The 17644-nt window shown below is 37.8% G+C and overlaps 1 protein-coding gene across 13 annotated transcripts in view; it reads right to left on the reverse strand.

Annotated features, from left to right (window-relative positions):
• Adgrl3 (adhesion G protein-coupled receptor L3) overlaps positions 1-17644 on the reverse strand; it is a 482809-nt gene that overhangs the window by 21129 nt on the left and 444036 nt on the right. For 8 of the 13 annotated variants that reach the window (XM_045130203.1, XM_045130202.1, XM_045130200.1 and 5 more), the window contains one exon: positions 13654-16088. The exons of 1 other annotated variant lie outside the window; for it this stretch is intronic. In XM_045130203.1, coding sequence (XP_044986138.1) covers positions 15298-16088 — 791 coding nt within the window. In that variant the 3' untranslated portion in view covers positions 13654-15297. Of the gene's footprint in view, positions 1-13653; positions 16089-17644 lie in introns of those variants that run through there. 4 more of the 13 variants (XM_045130209.1, XM_045130205.1, XM_045130207.1 and 1 more) reach the window with 1 other exon arrangement.

Below are 17644 nucleotides of genomic sequence, written 5' to 3' on the forward strand. Positions count from 1 at the left end.
GAGCATCCTGTGTTCCGCGGTTCTTTTGACTGAGAAGTATGCATCTGCCGTGGCAAAGCTCAACCCGTAGTTGTCAGCCTGGAAGCTTGATGAGAATAAAAGGTTTTATTCTGGATATATCTTGCTAATCCAGGATTAATCCTAATATCATTTTCATTACTACTTTTTTTTGAGAAAGAGAGCTTTGGCCAAAACCAATTTAATTATCTTTTCAAGGACATATATGCCTGGCATTTCTGCACTTGAATATTTTAAAGTTACAGAGTAGAATTCTTTCCTTTAAGAGAAAAGGGAACAGAAGAGCTAAACATTCACTTCCGATTTTCTTCATTAAGAAGAGACAGAAATTAACTGTGAACAAAGGACTGCGTGTCTTTGGAAGACTGACTGAAACCAGTTCAGTGACTGCTTCTGAATGTTCCTCCGCTGAGACAGAAAGGGAATGGAGTCCTGGTTTAGTACAAAACCCTTGGGGCTCAAGGCTCCGTCTCAGAGGCGGGGCCAAGCTGGGCAGGGGTGACAGTGGCTCTCCTTCCCCGTGGAGCTTCTGAGAGGTCGGTGCTGCTGGGCTGAAATGAGCAGCGACTCAGGTACATAATCCCCTGCAAAAACCGGCTAAGGGAAAGGTAAAAGAATCAAGCACAATAGACTTGAATCTTTCCTTACCACGTTCCTAACCAAAGGCTAGAGCAAGAGGCCGTGCACATTCCCTTAGAGCAGTTTCCTTGAGAACCCAAACGTCAGTTCGTTAAAGAGAAATTCCACAAGGCTGCAATTCTCAGGCATGTGTTGCTGTCAGGCTCTGTTCTAAACAACACGGTTTTTTGGTTATTTTTTCTTTAGCAGTGGTTTTAAATATCTTACCCTAGTTACTCTAGTCAGTGGATTTAATTACCTTTTCCACTTTAAATAGGAGGCGGAAAAACAGAGATATGATCCTTTCTATGAAACTGAAAAATAAGAGAAGCAGGCTTCCCTCTCAGGCAGTGCAGACTCAAAGCCCATTCATTCCACCGTCATAAAATGCTGCCTCCCAAGAGGAAGAAAAATAAAATAAAATTAGTACGCAGGGAGACACCGAAATAAAATATAAACAGAGTCAACCTGTACTGTGTCAACTCTCTTGGTTCCCAACAATCTCTAGCCTCTTACCTTCCCTCCCTGATTAAATGAATGAATAAACACCCCCAATTGCAGTAGAGGAACTCTATTTAATTCTATTAAAATACTTGGCTTTTCTTTAACTTGTATTTTCTAGCTTTATTTATGGTTGTGGGTCTTCAACCCCCAAAACTTTCTTAAAACACTCCATCCAGTATGAGGGGAGAAAGGAGACCGGCGGACCGCAAAGGGCGGCCTAACGGGGTGTGCCTATGGAAGAAACAGTCCAGAGGAGGGAAAATCTGCCCAACAGCGCGGTTTCCGAGGTCGCGGTCCCCTCTGATCTGGACAGAAGATGCAGAGCCCTTGTGGTGACTGGAAAGCGACGAGCAGAAGGGGAGCACCCGGAGACAAGGTAGACCCCATTTATATGCCCCCCACACCTGCTTCCTCCAAGAAGGACACATCTCCAAACGCTTCCATCACCCCCCCCACCCCAATAATACTATTAAGTTAGCCATGCAGCAGTGAGAGGATCAGGGTTCACCCATCAGTCGGGGCCCTCAGTGGCCAGCTGGCTCTCCATGACCGGCTTCTTCACTTAGGAGCCAGGTCTTCAGCCCACGAGCCTGGGGGGTGGGGGGGGAGGGGGGGACCATATCTCATCCATGGCACAAGGGAAACAGCCTTGACGACATCGGCATGCTGACCAGGAAACCCTGATCACGAATGCCCGGCGCTCTGACCGAAGCACGTCCATAAAGATACAGGGCAAAGCGGTTGGAAGTGCACGGTCAAGCCGGCCACGCTACACGTGGGCAGCGCGCAGAAACCAATGGCCGAGGATGCCCAGCAGAGAAGTCCCGAGAGACGGCGAGAAGAAGTGCTTCGAGGCAAAGGCGAACACAGAGTGACTGGGAGCCAGCACCGAGGCAGGACGAGAGAGCCTGGGTGTAAGAGATGACTTTTGTGGGACAAGCAGTGGCGAGGAGAAAGTGAGCAAGGCCCTGGTGAGACCTGAAGTGAAAAGATGGAATGAGATGGCTCGGTAGGCGAAGAGTGGAGAAGCAAAGAGCTCCTGCCTTGTCACAGGCGTAGGTGGTGCTCAGACTGCTACCCTGGGTAACCAGAGAAGTGGAGGCGAGGATGTGGAGGTGAGGACTGGATGGAAGAGAGGGTGGTGGGACTTTGGTATAAATGGTAGATATAAAATTAACTCAGGAAGTAATGTAAAATACCCGCTTGGAATGGTATGGTTCACTAAGGGAATTATGTGGGCAACTTTTTGTTCTCTTTTCAAAAATAGTTTCTGGGCTGAAAAGATAGCCCAGGAACTAAAGGAGCTTGCTTGCAAAGTCTGAAGGCCCAAGTTCAATTCCCCAGTAGCCTCACAGAGCCAGGTGCACAAAGTGGCTCATGCGTCTGGAGTTGGTTCTTTCTCAGAGTTCTTTCTTTCTCTTTCTCTCCCTCCTCTCTCCCTCTTCCTGCTTTGCGAATAAATAAAATAAATCAACTGATAAGAATATTTTCTATTTCTCTCTTCTAAATTATGAATGTCAGATATATGTGTTAACAACCTGTATATCAAGGATGGCACAGAAGTTAAATTTAATTACCTGGTTACTTCCCCATGAAGCCTTTTCCTCGTACTTTAGTAGACACAAACAAACCATCAGGATATTGTTCGTTACCAATCTTGGATGAAAATTGGTGTAGACAATATTCAAAAAGGAATTGCCATTTAGAAGTTGGCACTGAAATAAAAACTATCTCTTCCTTGTCACACTATCCATGAAAGTTGCATGCTAAATAACTTCTGAAATTAAGATATATTTTCCATGTTTTATTGCTGAACAATTGAAGGAGAATGCCAGTAGGTGTGAGAATCAAAAAGTATTTTTTTTTACCATATGATAATTCTTGATTTCTTTATAACTTTTTCTGAGTTCTCATAGGCATTTCTATATAAAACAATATTTGAGAAGTTTGTTTGAAGTTATATATTTAATAAAGCTGGAAAAAAATTAAATTGGGTTACCTATAGAAGCTAAATATAATAATGCTAAAGAACATTTTGTTTAATTGTTTTATAAAAAGAAACCAAGGGCTGGAGAGATGGCTTAGTGGTTAAGTGCTTGCCTGTGAAGCCAACGGACCCCGGTTCAAGGACTGATTCCCCAGGACCCACGTTAGCCAGATGCACAAGGGGGTGCATATGTCTGGAGTTCGTTTGCAGTGGCTGGAGGCCCTGGCATGCCCATTCTCATTCTCTCTCTCCCTCTTTCTCTGTCTGCCACTTTCAAATAAATAAATAAACATAAAACAAAAAAAATTAAAAAAGAAACCAAACTTAGTGGCACATGTCTTTAAACTCTGCACTCAGGATGCTGTGGTAGAAGGATCTCTGTGAGACTGAGGTCAGCCTGGAGCTACAGAGTGAATTACAGATCAGCCAGGGCTACAGTGAGAATTCACCTTGAAATAAAACTAACAAAAAAAAATTTTTTTTTCTTTCAAAGATCTCTCAACTGATTGCCTCACTCTATGAAATTATAGGCTCATGTTTGCAGGTGCTTGAATAGCTGTGACTCTCCATTAAGTATCAGGACACACCTAATCTAATAAGTCAAGTTCCCACTGAGTACTCAAAATGTATTTCCTAATGTGTGTGTGTGAATTTGTGGTACTTTAACATTAGTAACTTAACTAGACCTCCTGTGACAATATCTTGGGTCTCCCAAAATACTGATAGACACATGACAATTTGAGCAAGAATTTCTTCTCTCAAAATTAAGTAACACAAAAATTGATTTAGGGCTGGAGAGGTGGCTTAGCATTTAAAGCATTAGCCTGCAAAATCTAATAACCTGGGTTCAATTCCCCAGTACCCACATAAAGCCAGATGCACAAAGTGGCACATGAATCTGGAGTTCACTTGCAGTAGCTAAATGGCCTGGTGACTCCATTCTCTCTTTCTCTCTGTTTGCAAATAAGTAAATAACTAAATAAAAAGTTGATTTAATAACTTGATCTTCATTTCAGCAATTATCCATCTTTATAAATTCAGAGGAAAACTATATTTAGGTAATTCACTATTCACATCAAGCATTGCAAAATTTTCTATTTTATCCTTTTTATTTTGATGTCTCAGTTATTTATTTTTATAAGTATTTTATTTATCCATAAGCACACAGAAACAGAGAGAAGAAAAGAGAGAGAGCAAGAGAGAAAGAATGGGCCCACCAGGACCTCTGTCCATGGCAAATGAACTCCAGACACATGTCCCACTTTGTGTATCTGGCTTTTCACATGTACTGGGGAGTAAAACCAAAACCAACATATTTTGCAACCAAGTGCCTTTAACTGCCAGGCTACTTTCCAAACCCCTATCTCATGTTAATTTTTGTTTGTTTGTTTTAAAAGATTTTGAGACAATTTTGAGCATAATTAATGAAATACCTTACATTTATTAAGCGCGTGTCTATGATTCTCAGTGTAAACTAAACTTCACACTAAGCTGGGGATGGCAAGTTGGGAGGTTCAAATTTTACTTCTACCTGACACTGTGCCAAGGGATTCTGACTCACTCAGGTGACTCTCCTGGAGCCAGGGCTGGGACACACTGAGGAAGGTGTTCCATTTACACTCATCATAGAAGGGGAACAGAGTGAGATACTCTCAACTATCCTCTTTTTAAAAAAAGAATGACTAAAATGAAATGCTCAATTACTCTGCTTTCCACAGAGGAAAGACACAGTTTCAACTCATCATTCTTTTATATTAATCCTATTTGAATGATATGCAAATAATACCACTACTTATTATTCTTACTATTTAGTTCAAATATACATATGGGCACAATTCTTACAGACATTTAAAATCCCACAATAAATTATATATGAAATTTTTAAAAAATAAAAGTAAACTTAAAATCAAAATTTGTATTTTCTTGTAATGGAATGATGAAAATTAACATGACAGCTAAACACTCCCAAAGAAGGAAAAAACTTACTGCTTTTAAGAAGTACAGAGCATAATACAAAGAGTGTATACTAAAATATACTCAATGTTTTCCTCCACATTTAAAATTAAGTGTTAATTTTGGAATATAGCTTGGTTGGTAGAATTAAGAATGCATACAAGTATCAAATATCCATTCTTTACTACTCATCTAAGCAAGACTATCAAAATATTAATAGAATATTTCAGTACTGTTTTCAATTCAAATTGTAAAGAGAACCAATTACTTGGAAATTTTTGTCAGTATTTTGTGTTTAGAGACCATACTACAATTTTATCTCCTCCCCTCTGATGTGTGTGGGACTGTTTCTCACACAACCTTCTCTTGCCCAGAAGATATAAAAACCTGAAGGTGATTAAATATTTAATATAAAATGGTAACATATTTATCAATAACCTGAGCACATCCTTCTACATACTTTAATTTCAAGATTACTTATAGTGTCAAATACAAGGAAGATGTTATGTAAATAATTGTAATATTATCTTGTTTTCATAAATGTCAAGAGAATTATCTATTTATATACAATAGAGACTTTTGTTTTCAAATATTTTCTGCCTGGATTTGGTTGCATTCATAGATGTGGAACCTGAATGTAGATGGCCAATTGTGTCATTAGTTACAGAGACATGTGCATGTATGTGATATGTACATGTATCTCATGCACGAGCATGCATGTGTATGTGTATAATTGTATAGTCTTCCTTTTCCCATGCCATGTTTAACTCAGAATGCTGGAGTGAGATGGGAGATGGTTTTGCTTCATAATTATTATAACCACTGGCACCTTTTTGAATACACTCTTTTCATGACCAGATATATTAACAGATTTACCTTAGGTGAAACTGAGCAACTTCTAGAAACTCTATTTCTTCTTTTTGATGTTTTTCTGATATATAAAAATATCCAGTTGGGGGAAAGCTGTATCTAATAGTGAGGCATAGAGAAGACACTGGGAAAGTGAGTCTTAGTACTAATTCAAGAGGCCCCATGTTACTTGACTGCATTGTAGAACCTCAGACCTCCACAGACTTCATACAAGTCAAAGTTTGCATTTGAAAGACTTGTCGAATTCCTGAGCACTTTCTAAAGGAGCACAGGTGTTGAGTATAGACAGTTTTTGTCTCCCATTACTACATCTAAATGGACACTGGTTATTATAAGATGGGTAACTACACTGAAACAAAGAGATTCTACATTTAGAAGTTTTCATCTTAGTTTTTCCATCTCCAGCCAAAGACTGAAAGAAGGCATTCAGTAAAGAGATTGTGTTCTCCTGATTTATAATGCTGATTAATAGTTGTGTTGTACTCCAAGCACTTCATTACATAAAACATTCAGAGTAAAATATTTTATTCACAAATTGAGTTCTGTGCATCATTAGGTTACCCATGAATGATTCTTTAGTGGTCTTGAGGATCAAATAATTTTAGGAGTTTGGATAATATATACTACTGTTAGAGTTTTGCCGAGCATCCTGTAATCCTATAGTAGCAAAAACCTGCTTAGTTTCACATCACCTAAATATATTTAAACTTAGAACCATCTTTTACAATCAGATAAATGCTGCTGAGTAAAAATATGAAATGCTTGGAAATCACACTTGGTAAAATTGTTAAGTAAAGACTGAATTTTGATTGAAACACTGTCTTGTCTACATGAGGACTGAAAACATGCAGTATGTCACATGCTGTGACAAGGAGACCAGCCTGTCATATTCATCCTAGAGCAGCTGTAGTTTAATTTAGGATCATATGACTATAATCCAGCCATTCGTAGGGGTGAGGGGCTAATAAGATAAACAAGATAAAAACAGAGTTTTGTTTTTGTAAAGAATTGACTCAGAATCCATTTAATGGTCTAGATGAGGATTTTATATTTTCCTAGGACACATTATATATCGCTTAAAATTGTATTTCAGTATTTAGAGATAAGAAAGTTTATTCTTGGAAATTTTTTTCAAAGGGCTCCACCTTTGTGTGACAGATAAGTGATAGAACCAGTTTCCTAGCAGGCTGTCTGTGAAATGTCTCAATGGGTAGATAGAGTTTCTTTTATCTCTCCCTTTTTCTCTGTCTCATTAATATCTATGGACGTTGTTTCCAGCCCCTCCTCCACATATCTGCTTTGCTGCTGAGTATAACAGGGTTTGCATGAGCTGTGAGATCTGTGTTCCTCAGTATTTCCTTGAAATGCCTTATCCTCACTTTTTTTAATGAAAATAAATGGGTGAATCTTATTCCTACTAATCATTTAGCTGGCAGAGAATAACATAATTGAAGAATAAATAATCAAATCCCTGATAATACAGAATGGTGATTATCTAACATCTTCCATGGGAGTAAAAGTATTTACTAATTTTGTACCCTTTAGAAGAATAGCATGTAACAGCTCCCAGCTTCCAGATTTCCTTTGGGCCAGGAACCCATCCATGACTCTAGATGAGGATAAATAAGATGAACAGCCCCTGCAAGACTAAATTTGAATATTCTTTACTAAGGATAGATTTCAAGATCAAAAAGTAGATTCTAAAAACATCTATCTTCCTGTAAACAACAAACAGCCTCATGAACACTTGAGGTGACACAATTTATAAAGCACATTAAGGAAAAGCACGACCTCACCTTCTATTTCCAGTGAGTGAGGAGTGGCGGCATGGCTAAGGCCCATGCGTGTAGGAAGTATATTAGTGATCTGCACTGCAATCATTATCCTGCTGCTTGACCTATAGTCTCAAAACCAGGGTTTTGGAAATCCCATGTAATAACAGTAACTACATCGCTCATTGTTTACTGATGTTTTTATTGAGGTTTTTAGCTCATGATTTCACACGTGATTGTACAGAGCATTTAAGAGAAAGAATTAAAAGGTTGTACAAGGGGGATATCCAATAACTTGATATCTGGTGGGTGGATAATATCAGAATAAAGCTATGTGTAAATATATTAGAATCCTAAGAGACCAAGGTTATAATAGATATATTTTTTGTTTCTAAGAATGAATTTTCTTATCAGCGAGGAACAGTTCAATGAGTCATTATTCTTGGAAACAAATTATTATTTTTGAAAAATATATATCTTGAATTAGATGTAATACCTGTCAAGGGAAAACAGTGTGCTCAGTGAAGCCATAAGAAGGGAAATCAACCTGAGCCTAGACAGTTAGATATTATAATTTTCAGGCGAAGATCAGTGGGAGACTCCACAGAAAAGTAGACTATCTTGAAGTGAACCACTTTGGCTTCAAGGCATCATCTCTTGTTACTCAGGATGGTAAAGGAAAGCTTTACATTCAAATGAGGCATAAAAACGAACTTGGTTTTTTTCCTCATCTTTCTCAATTCAAGATGCCATTCAAATCAAAGGTCACTATGACAACTTGAAATAGAAGGCATTTAAGCCATACTCTGTGCCAATGGCATGGATATTTGTTAGCACTTGAGGGCACAGTGACTTGGCCAGTGTGTCCTGAGTTTCAACCCTAAAGACTTCCTAAAGGGTGGTGGGGGCCCTCATTTTTCCAAACATCAGTTGAGGTCAGTCAATATATTTATTTTGGGGTCAGGCACATTTTATCTGTCTTATCCTTCAGAGGAAAAACAGAAATTTTTATGTTTTCAAAATCTTCTCTCAGTCTAAATTATAAAGAAACATTTTCCTGTCCAATATAGTATGAACTTTTTCAGTCTTGGACTATTGAAACAAATTTTGACTTCTATAGTCTGACTCAAGATTGAATAAATTCTTTGTAACTTTTTCCTTAGATGGAAAGCTATATAGCATTCTTATTTCTAAATGGGTCAGCTTCAATGACTTCTTAAACTCATGTCAGAAGTCTGTGTTGCTTCCTTTTGTCTTTCTGATACTCCCTCTCATTCTAGAATGAGAGTAGTCATGGGAATACTTATAGAGGCACTTTTATCATGGACTACTTAGCTGCACATGTGCACAGTTGTCTACGGAATTTTGTGAATTGATTGTGATAATTAAAGACAGGACTTGAGGATGTTTTCAGCACTGTAGTAGTTGGTTAAGTCTTAATGTAATATTCATATAGAATGAATTATCTTGTGATAAGAATACTGCTTGTTCATTTGTACAATGTATACAATTCCAAGGTAGTAATGATTTAATGTTTGCCGGAAGTTTTATAATTAAGTTCTTAAAGACAGAAAGCTACTAGTTGTATAATGTGGTAAAGAACAGCCTGCAGATTAGAGTGACAATGAATTGACGCAAAGTAAGTATTTTAGAAATAGTTATAAAATATTGACATTCTTTGAAATGATCTAGCTAAATAAAAATATCTAGAGAGTGTAAAATCAGTGAATGTTTCTTATGTAAGTAGCAGGGTGAAATTATACTGTGAAAATATCCTATTATTTTTAAAACTCTATGGCATTTGGTTCAGTGAAAATTTTATCACTATGAATAATTGCATTGCCTTCCTCCCCAGAAACCTTTTCTGTATAATTTTAATTAAGTTTTTCTTTTCCTTGATATGCATTTGTCAACATGATTCTCCCTTCCTCCATTCATAGTATAGTTGAAAAAACTTGTTTTTTAGAATGGAGGTTTTCTTTTAATACAGTCTGCCTAGACTTCCTCATATAAATCACAGTTTGCTTATTTTTAATAAAATATAATTGAATAAACATTATCAAGTGGGAAAAGTAAAGCTAACATACGATTTAGATAGACAAAAGGGAATCAGAGTATATTTGAAATCAAGACAGCTAAACAGTAACTTTAATGTGCCAAGTGTTAAAGGGATGGCTTTGGAACATTTTTTTTTTTTTTTAAAGAATGGGTAGGATATTTCAATGAGAACAAGGATAATTACATTAACTGCCTTGGTTACTGCCAAAATTATGGTTCATGGTAATCACAAGTAAACTATTCCTTCTAAAAGCTTTGCAGGAAATCAATCAGAATGTGCAACTGCATTAAAGACTGACTTTCTTTCAGAGCTAAGAGAATGTTAGCAGGGTGAAACAATGAGTAGGAAACATTTGTCCTGAGCCATAAGTAGAAGAGAAGACGCTCCCGACACCTCTTGCTTCCTACTAGAGCACAGAGGGAAATTTAGATGCCTAATGATGTTTTGCAGTTGGTTTAAAGCAGAAACGTGCTGACTACAAAACTGCATTTACTCTTGGGACGAGCCCATTTCTCCCAGAGAACGTTCTGTGCCGTAGCCTCTCCCTCCTGCTGCTGCCCGTGTCCCTTCCTGCCTCCTCCTTCCTGGCAATCTTAAAGTGCTGGAATCTCAGACATGAAGTATTAATTAGGAATGCATAGTAACTTACACTGGAAAATCTTAACATCTAGGTGTACAATATTTGGGGAAGTTTGTAGGTATTATTTTCAATATTTTGTTAGCAAAGGACATTTGGCTAATATCTTCATGTGTATTGAAAAACAGAGAAGGGTTTCATGGCTTTTATCTGTTTGCGCACTTTCTAAATTTGTGTTGTCATGCACTTATACTTGGACAGTGTTTATCTTTTTTTGTTGTTGTTGATCTTAATGTACTATCTTCCCGTGTGTGTGTGTGTGTGTGATGTGGTGCGTGTGTGTGTGTCTGGTGCATGAAAGCTCTTAGGGCAGTGCGTGTGAGGAGGTCACAGGACACCCTCCTGTGTGTGTTGGTCTCTGTAGTTGACCTTGAAGCGGGACCTCAGCTTGTTCCTCACTGCATAGGCAGGGCTAAGTGGCTTGCAAGCTTCCAGGAATTTTTGTCTCGGCCCCCCATCTTACTTTAAGAGTTCCGGGGTTACAAGCTCACTCGCTGCTGCATCTGGTCTGGGGATCTGTACTCAGGTCATTATGTTTGTGTAGTCAGTGTTTTTAAATACTGAGCCATCGTCTTCCAGACCTCTCTTTTAGTCCCTCAAAATATTTCAAATAGTCGTATTGGTTCAGTCCTTGTGAGACAAGTTCAAAAGCTATGTACTTTCATGACTATGGAGTCATTATAGATTATTTCAGAGTTGATCATTAGACAACTTAAACCACGTTTTTCTCTTCTATATGTTCTGTACAACCAGGTAGTCAGTGACCAAAGCTTGAATGGTAAGCTTTACAGTAAGTAAACTAGTCAACAGATTTGATTGTGAGTGTGTGTGGATGAGGAGGTGGAAATATTGCCTAAAATGAAGTATATGGATTCTCTATAAACATTACTTATTCATTTATATGATCATCTCAATTAACATGAAAAGCTCTGTCACATCAATCAAGTTAATACTGAAATGTTAAAAAAACTAATTTTGAAGATTATTTTGGTATGTCAGCTTTTTTAAATATAATGGTGATCTTGAAATTATACAACATAAACTATGCTGTAATGTGGATTTTCTACAGGAAATTAAAAGTACTTCCATTACTTGCTTTTGTTTAATATATTCTCTTGGTTATTTTTTACTTCAATATAATTGTTCTCATGCCAGCTCTTTTTACTTATTAGCATTATTTTTAATGTGCTAATTCTGTATGTGCAGTTCAATGGCATGAAAACAGCATCATGTCCACAAAATATTATTAGAATTCCAACCCATTTTTTCTTCTCCAAGTTTGTATTTTTTCATGAATATTTTAAGTTAGGAATATTGGCTGTGCAATACCCCATTGTATTAGAATCGGCTACATATGAGGTCCTTTAATGAACTAATGTCATACAACTTAGATTTCAGAGAGGAAATTGCAAAACATTATAAAAAATAATATTTTACTAGAAAGTAATGATTGATTTGTTACATAGGCATAACTTTTAGTTTCAACTGGCTAAATAATGTGATATGTACACTATAGCTCTTTGTTTTAAACTTTCTTCTTCATGAAAATAGAAATAAATTTATCAAAATTATGCAAATAAGCAATGGTCAGAGGGTATTAAAAACATGGAAGGAACAAAAAGTTCTAGAAAGAAGAAAAATAATTCATTAGTAGCTTTGTATGAAAAGGAATGTGTGAAAAATAGATTCAAGTTCAGAAATTCAACCTTTGCTGATACCAAATGACTAAATGAATACATGTTAGCTGCACACAAATTTCTATTAAAGTGTGTGAACAATTAGTTACCAACTTTTTGGTTTCATTTGTCACATAAAATTTGATGAAATATTCTCTCTTTGAAAAATCAGTGTGATTTTAATTCCTTCTGTAAGCATACCAGATCTGAAGTAGGAGAGGTCAAGCCTCATCCCTTTCTGATGAAAGAGTTTGGTTAAACTGACAGTATGGGAAAGGCTTCTACACCAGTTAATGTATTTGAGTGACCTCCAACTTGGTCTGTGGAGAGCTGAGGCGGCTACGTGCTTCACATTGCCACACAACAGAACTCAGACAAAGAGGTAGGGTTATCAGATCAGCAAGCTGAAAAGAGGCAGCTCACCCATGGTTCTGTGAAGTCAACGTTTTGCTGTTGGGAGTTGTTTTCATCCAGTTTACTATTTCTCATGACAAGTACGAGTAGACAGAGTGCAGAGATCATGGGTGTGTCTCTGAAGTTACCTTACATGTGTCTGAATGAAGAGTTGCTGTTGAAGAAAGCAGGCCTAGGTGGGACCACTCACTTTTCAAGGGTGAGGAGGCCCCAGTGGGGCGTGAAGAACACTACTTATCACTAAAGCTGTGGTTCTTCTCCACTTCTACACAAAATCTGTAGACTTAAGGAACAGATTCATGTGAATTTACTAAAAGTGAACGATTCATAAAATATTCTGAGGCAACACAAAGTTAACGTGAACTCAGGCCCAGTACAAATTTCTTTGGTCCCATATTTTAAACAGTGTCTGACTGCTTGCACTCTGCATGACTCTTCCTCATCCTGACGTTAGACAGTCATTCACAGATGAGGGGTGTGTAGGCTTTTGAAAAATAAAACCCCATGCTATGTTACAAGAAAAACTACCAGGTTGCAAGTTTATTTTCACTTTTTCCAGAGTGGAGCTTCTTAGCCAACACCGCTAACAAAGGCCTGCAGTACTTGGAGGGCTAGAAAGGTTCTTTTAAAGGAATTATCTTTCTTCTGCTTTTTTTTCCCCATTAAATAATTTAGAACAAAAAGTAGCATCACAGCCTTCTTATATTATCCTTATACAATGGGCATATTCTTTTCTCATTCTTGTAGCTCTTAGCCAGAGTAAAATGAAATTCCTAACTTTCCCCATCCAAATGCAGCTTGACAAAAGAGGGTGAGAAGGGCATCTCACACAAATTTGGTGTCTAAACCACTGATGGACTCTGGCTTTATACTGGACAAGCACCGGTAACTCTATGGCAACCTACTTAAGTGGAACATATCCATTTTGTTTCAGACAACCAAATACACACACCTCTCATTTTTCTGGTTCACTTAGCGAAAAACTGTACCATTCTGTGCTTAGGTGAGTTGAGCCAGATGGATTTCTTTTGTTTTGCTTACGTGGGTCACAGAGGTTTAGCAAAGTTTACATACTATAAACAGAAGGAAGGAGAGGCGAGAAAAATAGAAAGAACAATTAATAATGTAGTACATACATCCATACATATCTTCTAAATCTCAATCAGTTGTTTATTGGTTGGCAAACAAGTTTCACTTTTACAACAAATATTAGTAATGAGGTCATCCAACTTTGAGACCATACAAAATGGATCATAAATTTAAAAAAAATTATATGTGCTGCTAATTTACCTTTTGTATTCCTACGTTACTTAAAATCCTGTGAAATAAATAAATTTTGCTGTTAACAGAAGACTTTAAAAAATTCATTTCAAAATAATTTGACCTTTCAATTCTTACGAGGAGGGAGTGAATTTCCTCTAATAATTGTTAGTGCAGGTTCCCACTTGGGGGTGTCAGACTGAGCACTCAGCACTTTAACGCCTATGGGACACAGTTTTTCACATGCAGAACCTCTAGTTCTATAGACACCTTTGATTTCTAGAATCACAGCTACTGCCTGGGTGAGGAACTGCTTGCCAGATATGCTTTGCATTACAACAGAGGTGCCCTGTAAACAGAACAACAACAACAAAAATCATGTCCTACTCTAATTTGCAAAAAATGCTGTTGGAAATATTTGGGCTGAATAAAGATAGATATAGATATATAGTGAGGGAAGAAAGTCTAATTTTATTTATTTTATTTTATTTTTTGTAAAAAATAATTTGTTTGCATTACTAGAAAATGATTCTTATAAAGTGATAGTTTCATTTATTTATTTATTTATTTATTTTTTTGCCAGGTGAAATCTTAAAGAAAAAAAGGCCAAAAAAAAAAAAAAAAAAAAAGCAGGGATAGAGTGACAAAAAGAAAATGAGGGGAAAAATAAGAAATGAAGGAAACTTTGCTCTTTACTGGTAGACAAACTTGCAAGACTAGCACAAAAGAAAAAAAAAAAATGTCTTTTTTTTTCCCCACTACATTAACAGGACTCCAATCCTGGAGAAACAGAAAACAGACCATATGCGCGATGCTAGTATATCTGTACATTACATAGAAATCGTTCAATTATTTTTCTGCCATTAGTTTTATCATCAGTTAATAGAGCAAATCATAAAATATGCATTTAGCATATAATTCTAGAATTCCCCTCCATTTGATGATTAATTTTGTTGGCTTTTGCTTGTTTTTGTTTTCCACAGCTGTCTCCGCCGTGGTGAATTCAGGCTGGGGGACGATGTCGCTTGGCTCCTAGGTTTGTGCAGCGCTCTGGTGGACAGGTAGCACTGTTACTAATCTGAAACAACTGTCCTGGCCTTTCACAAAAAAATAAAAATAAAATAAAAAAAAATAAAATTAAAAAAAAATCAGGTCCTTGTGATGATAGTAACAGAGCATCCCAGATGTTAAAAGAAACACAACGTAATTCGACAAGGCCACCGTGAGCGCCGTCATCTTCGTATCTCGTTCATTAACATAATGAAGTCTCCATCTGAGGGGAAAGGGCAAGGAGGCACAGGGGAATTTCAGCAGTTAGTTTATATTCCCCCTGGGCTGACCTAAAAATCCAAGTTTATTTTTTGTTTTTTTTTTTTAAAAAAAAGAAGAAGAAGAAGAAGTCAAGAGAGAGTCCGTGTTTTCTTTTGACAGCAGCGTCAAGGTGTCGGAGTAAATGACACCACTGCTTCGATCAACTGAGAAGGGTCCAAACCGTCCGGCGACGAAGATGCCCCTGTGGTGGTCATCTTCTATAGACTGGTGACCAGGTGCGCGGGTCCCCGGGCAGTCCCCTCGGGGGAGGCGCCCTCTTTGCTGGGAGGGACGATGATGCCCTCGCTGCTGCCCCGCCCCAGCTGGTAGTAGGCGTGCAGCGGGTGCCCGTGGCTCCTGGAGCCCAGGTTTGGCATGCTTTTGTAGTAAACGTCCTCGGCGTCGCCGGCCTTGGCCGCGGGCTCCGCGTGGGCACCCGCGCCGCCGTCCGCGGGCCCGCCAGCCAGCGCGGGCATGCTGGTGTACAGCGAGTCCCGGGGCGGGGACGCCGGCTCCTCCGTGTGCTCGTTGCTCAGCAACGGGAAGAAGCTCTCGCTGTGGTCCTGGGGGATGCGCCTGCGGCCGTAGTGATGCGCCTGGTGGTTGTCCGCCGAGTAAACCCTCGCGGGGAGCAAAGGAGCGTTGGATTCCTCGTGGATGAGCTCCAGGCCCAAGCTCTCCTCGTGGTTAAAGGACGTGGCGTCGTCCAGGACGATGGCGTCGTCTTCACCCCCACTGCCCAGGTTGTTGGCCAGCTTGTTCATGAGGTTCCTGCCGTGCTCGCTGGAGCGCTCGTGGTTGTTCAGGAAGGAAGGGATGTAGTGGGAAGTGAGTTCTTTGAGAATCTTTTTCTCGAGGGCGGTCTCGGTGTGGTTATAGCCACGGTCTATGATTTGCACACAGTTGCTCAGGTATTCGCCGCTGGCAATACTGTAACTGTGGCCATGGTTACCATTCAGTGGTAGAGTATCCATGACACTTGTATCCCTGGCATTGTTCAGAAGCCCCTCTGAAAAAGATTACAAGACACGATGACATGGATATCCAATAGGGCTGTCGAACACACACACACACACACACACACACACACACACGCACACGCACACACAAACACAGAAGCAAAAACATTCATCGACTATGAAATATGTATAAATTGCTAGCAGCTTTTGTAAAAAGAAAAACAGGAGCTTTGAAAGAAAAAAATACTATTACAGCTATACATGTCAATATATATGACCAAAATATTATAAATGGAAAATAAATATTTATTTTAAATCTTAAAATAATTTTAAAGGAACTTATAAAATTTAAATTACTATAGTTACACAAACATTGTCTAGCATTTTTGGAAGCATATTTGATTATAAAGGGCAAAATAAAACAAATTTTGGTGAAATCATTCATTGCTTTCAATTTATACACATCAAAGTCAGTTAAATAATTCATTATTCTTTGTACATATCCTAACCCTGAAATAACTACAATATTAACATAATTCATGTGTGGTTCTTTGAGTCCACCAGAGTAAGGGAAACAAATTATTTCCAGTAATTTGAGATATAATTTTGTAAGATTAAAACAATCCTTACACACAAAACCACAAAAGGATTATGTTAAATTTGCCAAGATGATATAGTCTTGAAATAATGCTTAGTCAAATAAATTCCATGTCAAAATAATTTATTCATAGGAACATTCAAAAACTTTTTGTATTGGCTTTGTACTTTTTTCCTAATATAATCAGTTTTGATTATATACTAATACATTAGTTATTGTTTAGGGTTCTTAGGTTATGCTAAGTAAGAATGTTTAAAAGTAGGGGATTTGATTCCTAAAACACAGTATCTTATTAAAGTTACCATTTTATAATGTATGTGATGACTCTGGGACATATTATACTTTGGGTTTAAAAAAGAATAAATATTTTATTCTGGCTAGAAACAGCTTTGGTGGAATGAATTTTAACACACACTTCTTCAAGGGTTTTGCATTCCCTTGAATGAATGGAAGTTCAAGAATCTATAATGGTTTCATAAATCACTTCAAGTACATCCACAAATAAAAAAAAAAAATCTTAAGTATTTAGCCAGTACTGGTAAATAAAGAAGGGAATTTCTTCTCAGAAAAAAAATTTCAAAATTTTCTTAAACTTCTCAATACACTGCCACAGTGTGAAAATACAGCATTCATTCTATATCTGTGATCCAGTTACATTTATGAAAACTCAATTCAGTGATTATTTAAATGACACATCATGTATAGGCCAATTTTCTGTGGACTTTTGCATACTATGTATTCAAGTAGCACAGTTTTCAAAAATAGCAATGCACAAAAAAATGTATTCATAAGCTGCAACCACAGACATAGGTTGAAATGATTTATTTTCATGTCATAAAATATCTGGTACACATATTCACAATGTTAAGGGAAAAAAAAAAAGAAATGCCCTTTAAAGGGCTGTATATGATGGTGGTTGCTGCTTCAGAGGCCGGTATGGTATGCTTAATGGTGATGGCTGTGTTCCAGATGCATTGACATGGTTCTTATTTCTGTTGTCAATGCATT

Source organism: Jaculus jaculus, chromosome 11, assembly GCF_020740685.1.
Source record: "Jaculus jaculus isolate mJacJac1 chromosome 11, mJacJac1.mat.Y.cur, whole genome shotgun sequence".
Classification (NCBI taxonomy): domain Eukaryota; kingdom Metazoa; phylum Chordata; class Mammalia; order Rodentia; family Dipodidae; genus Jaculus; species Jaculus jaculus.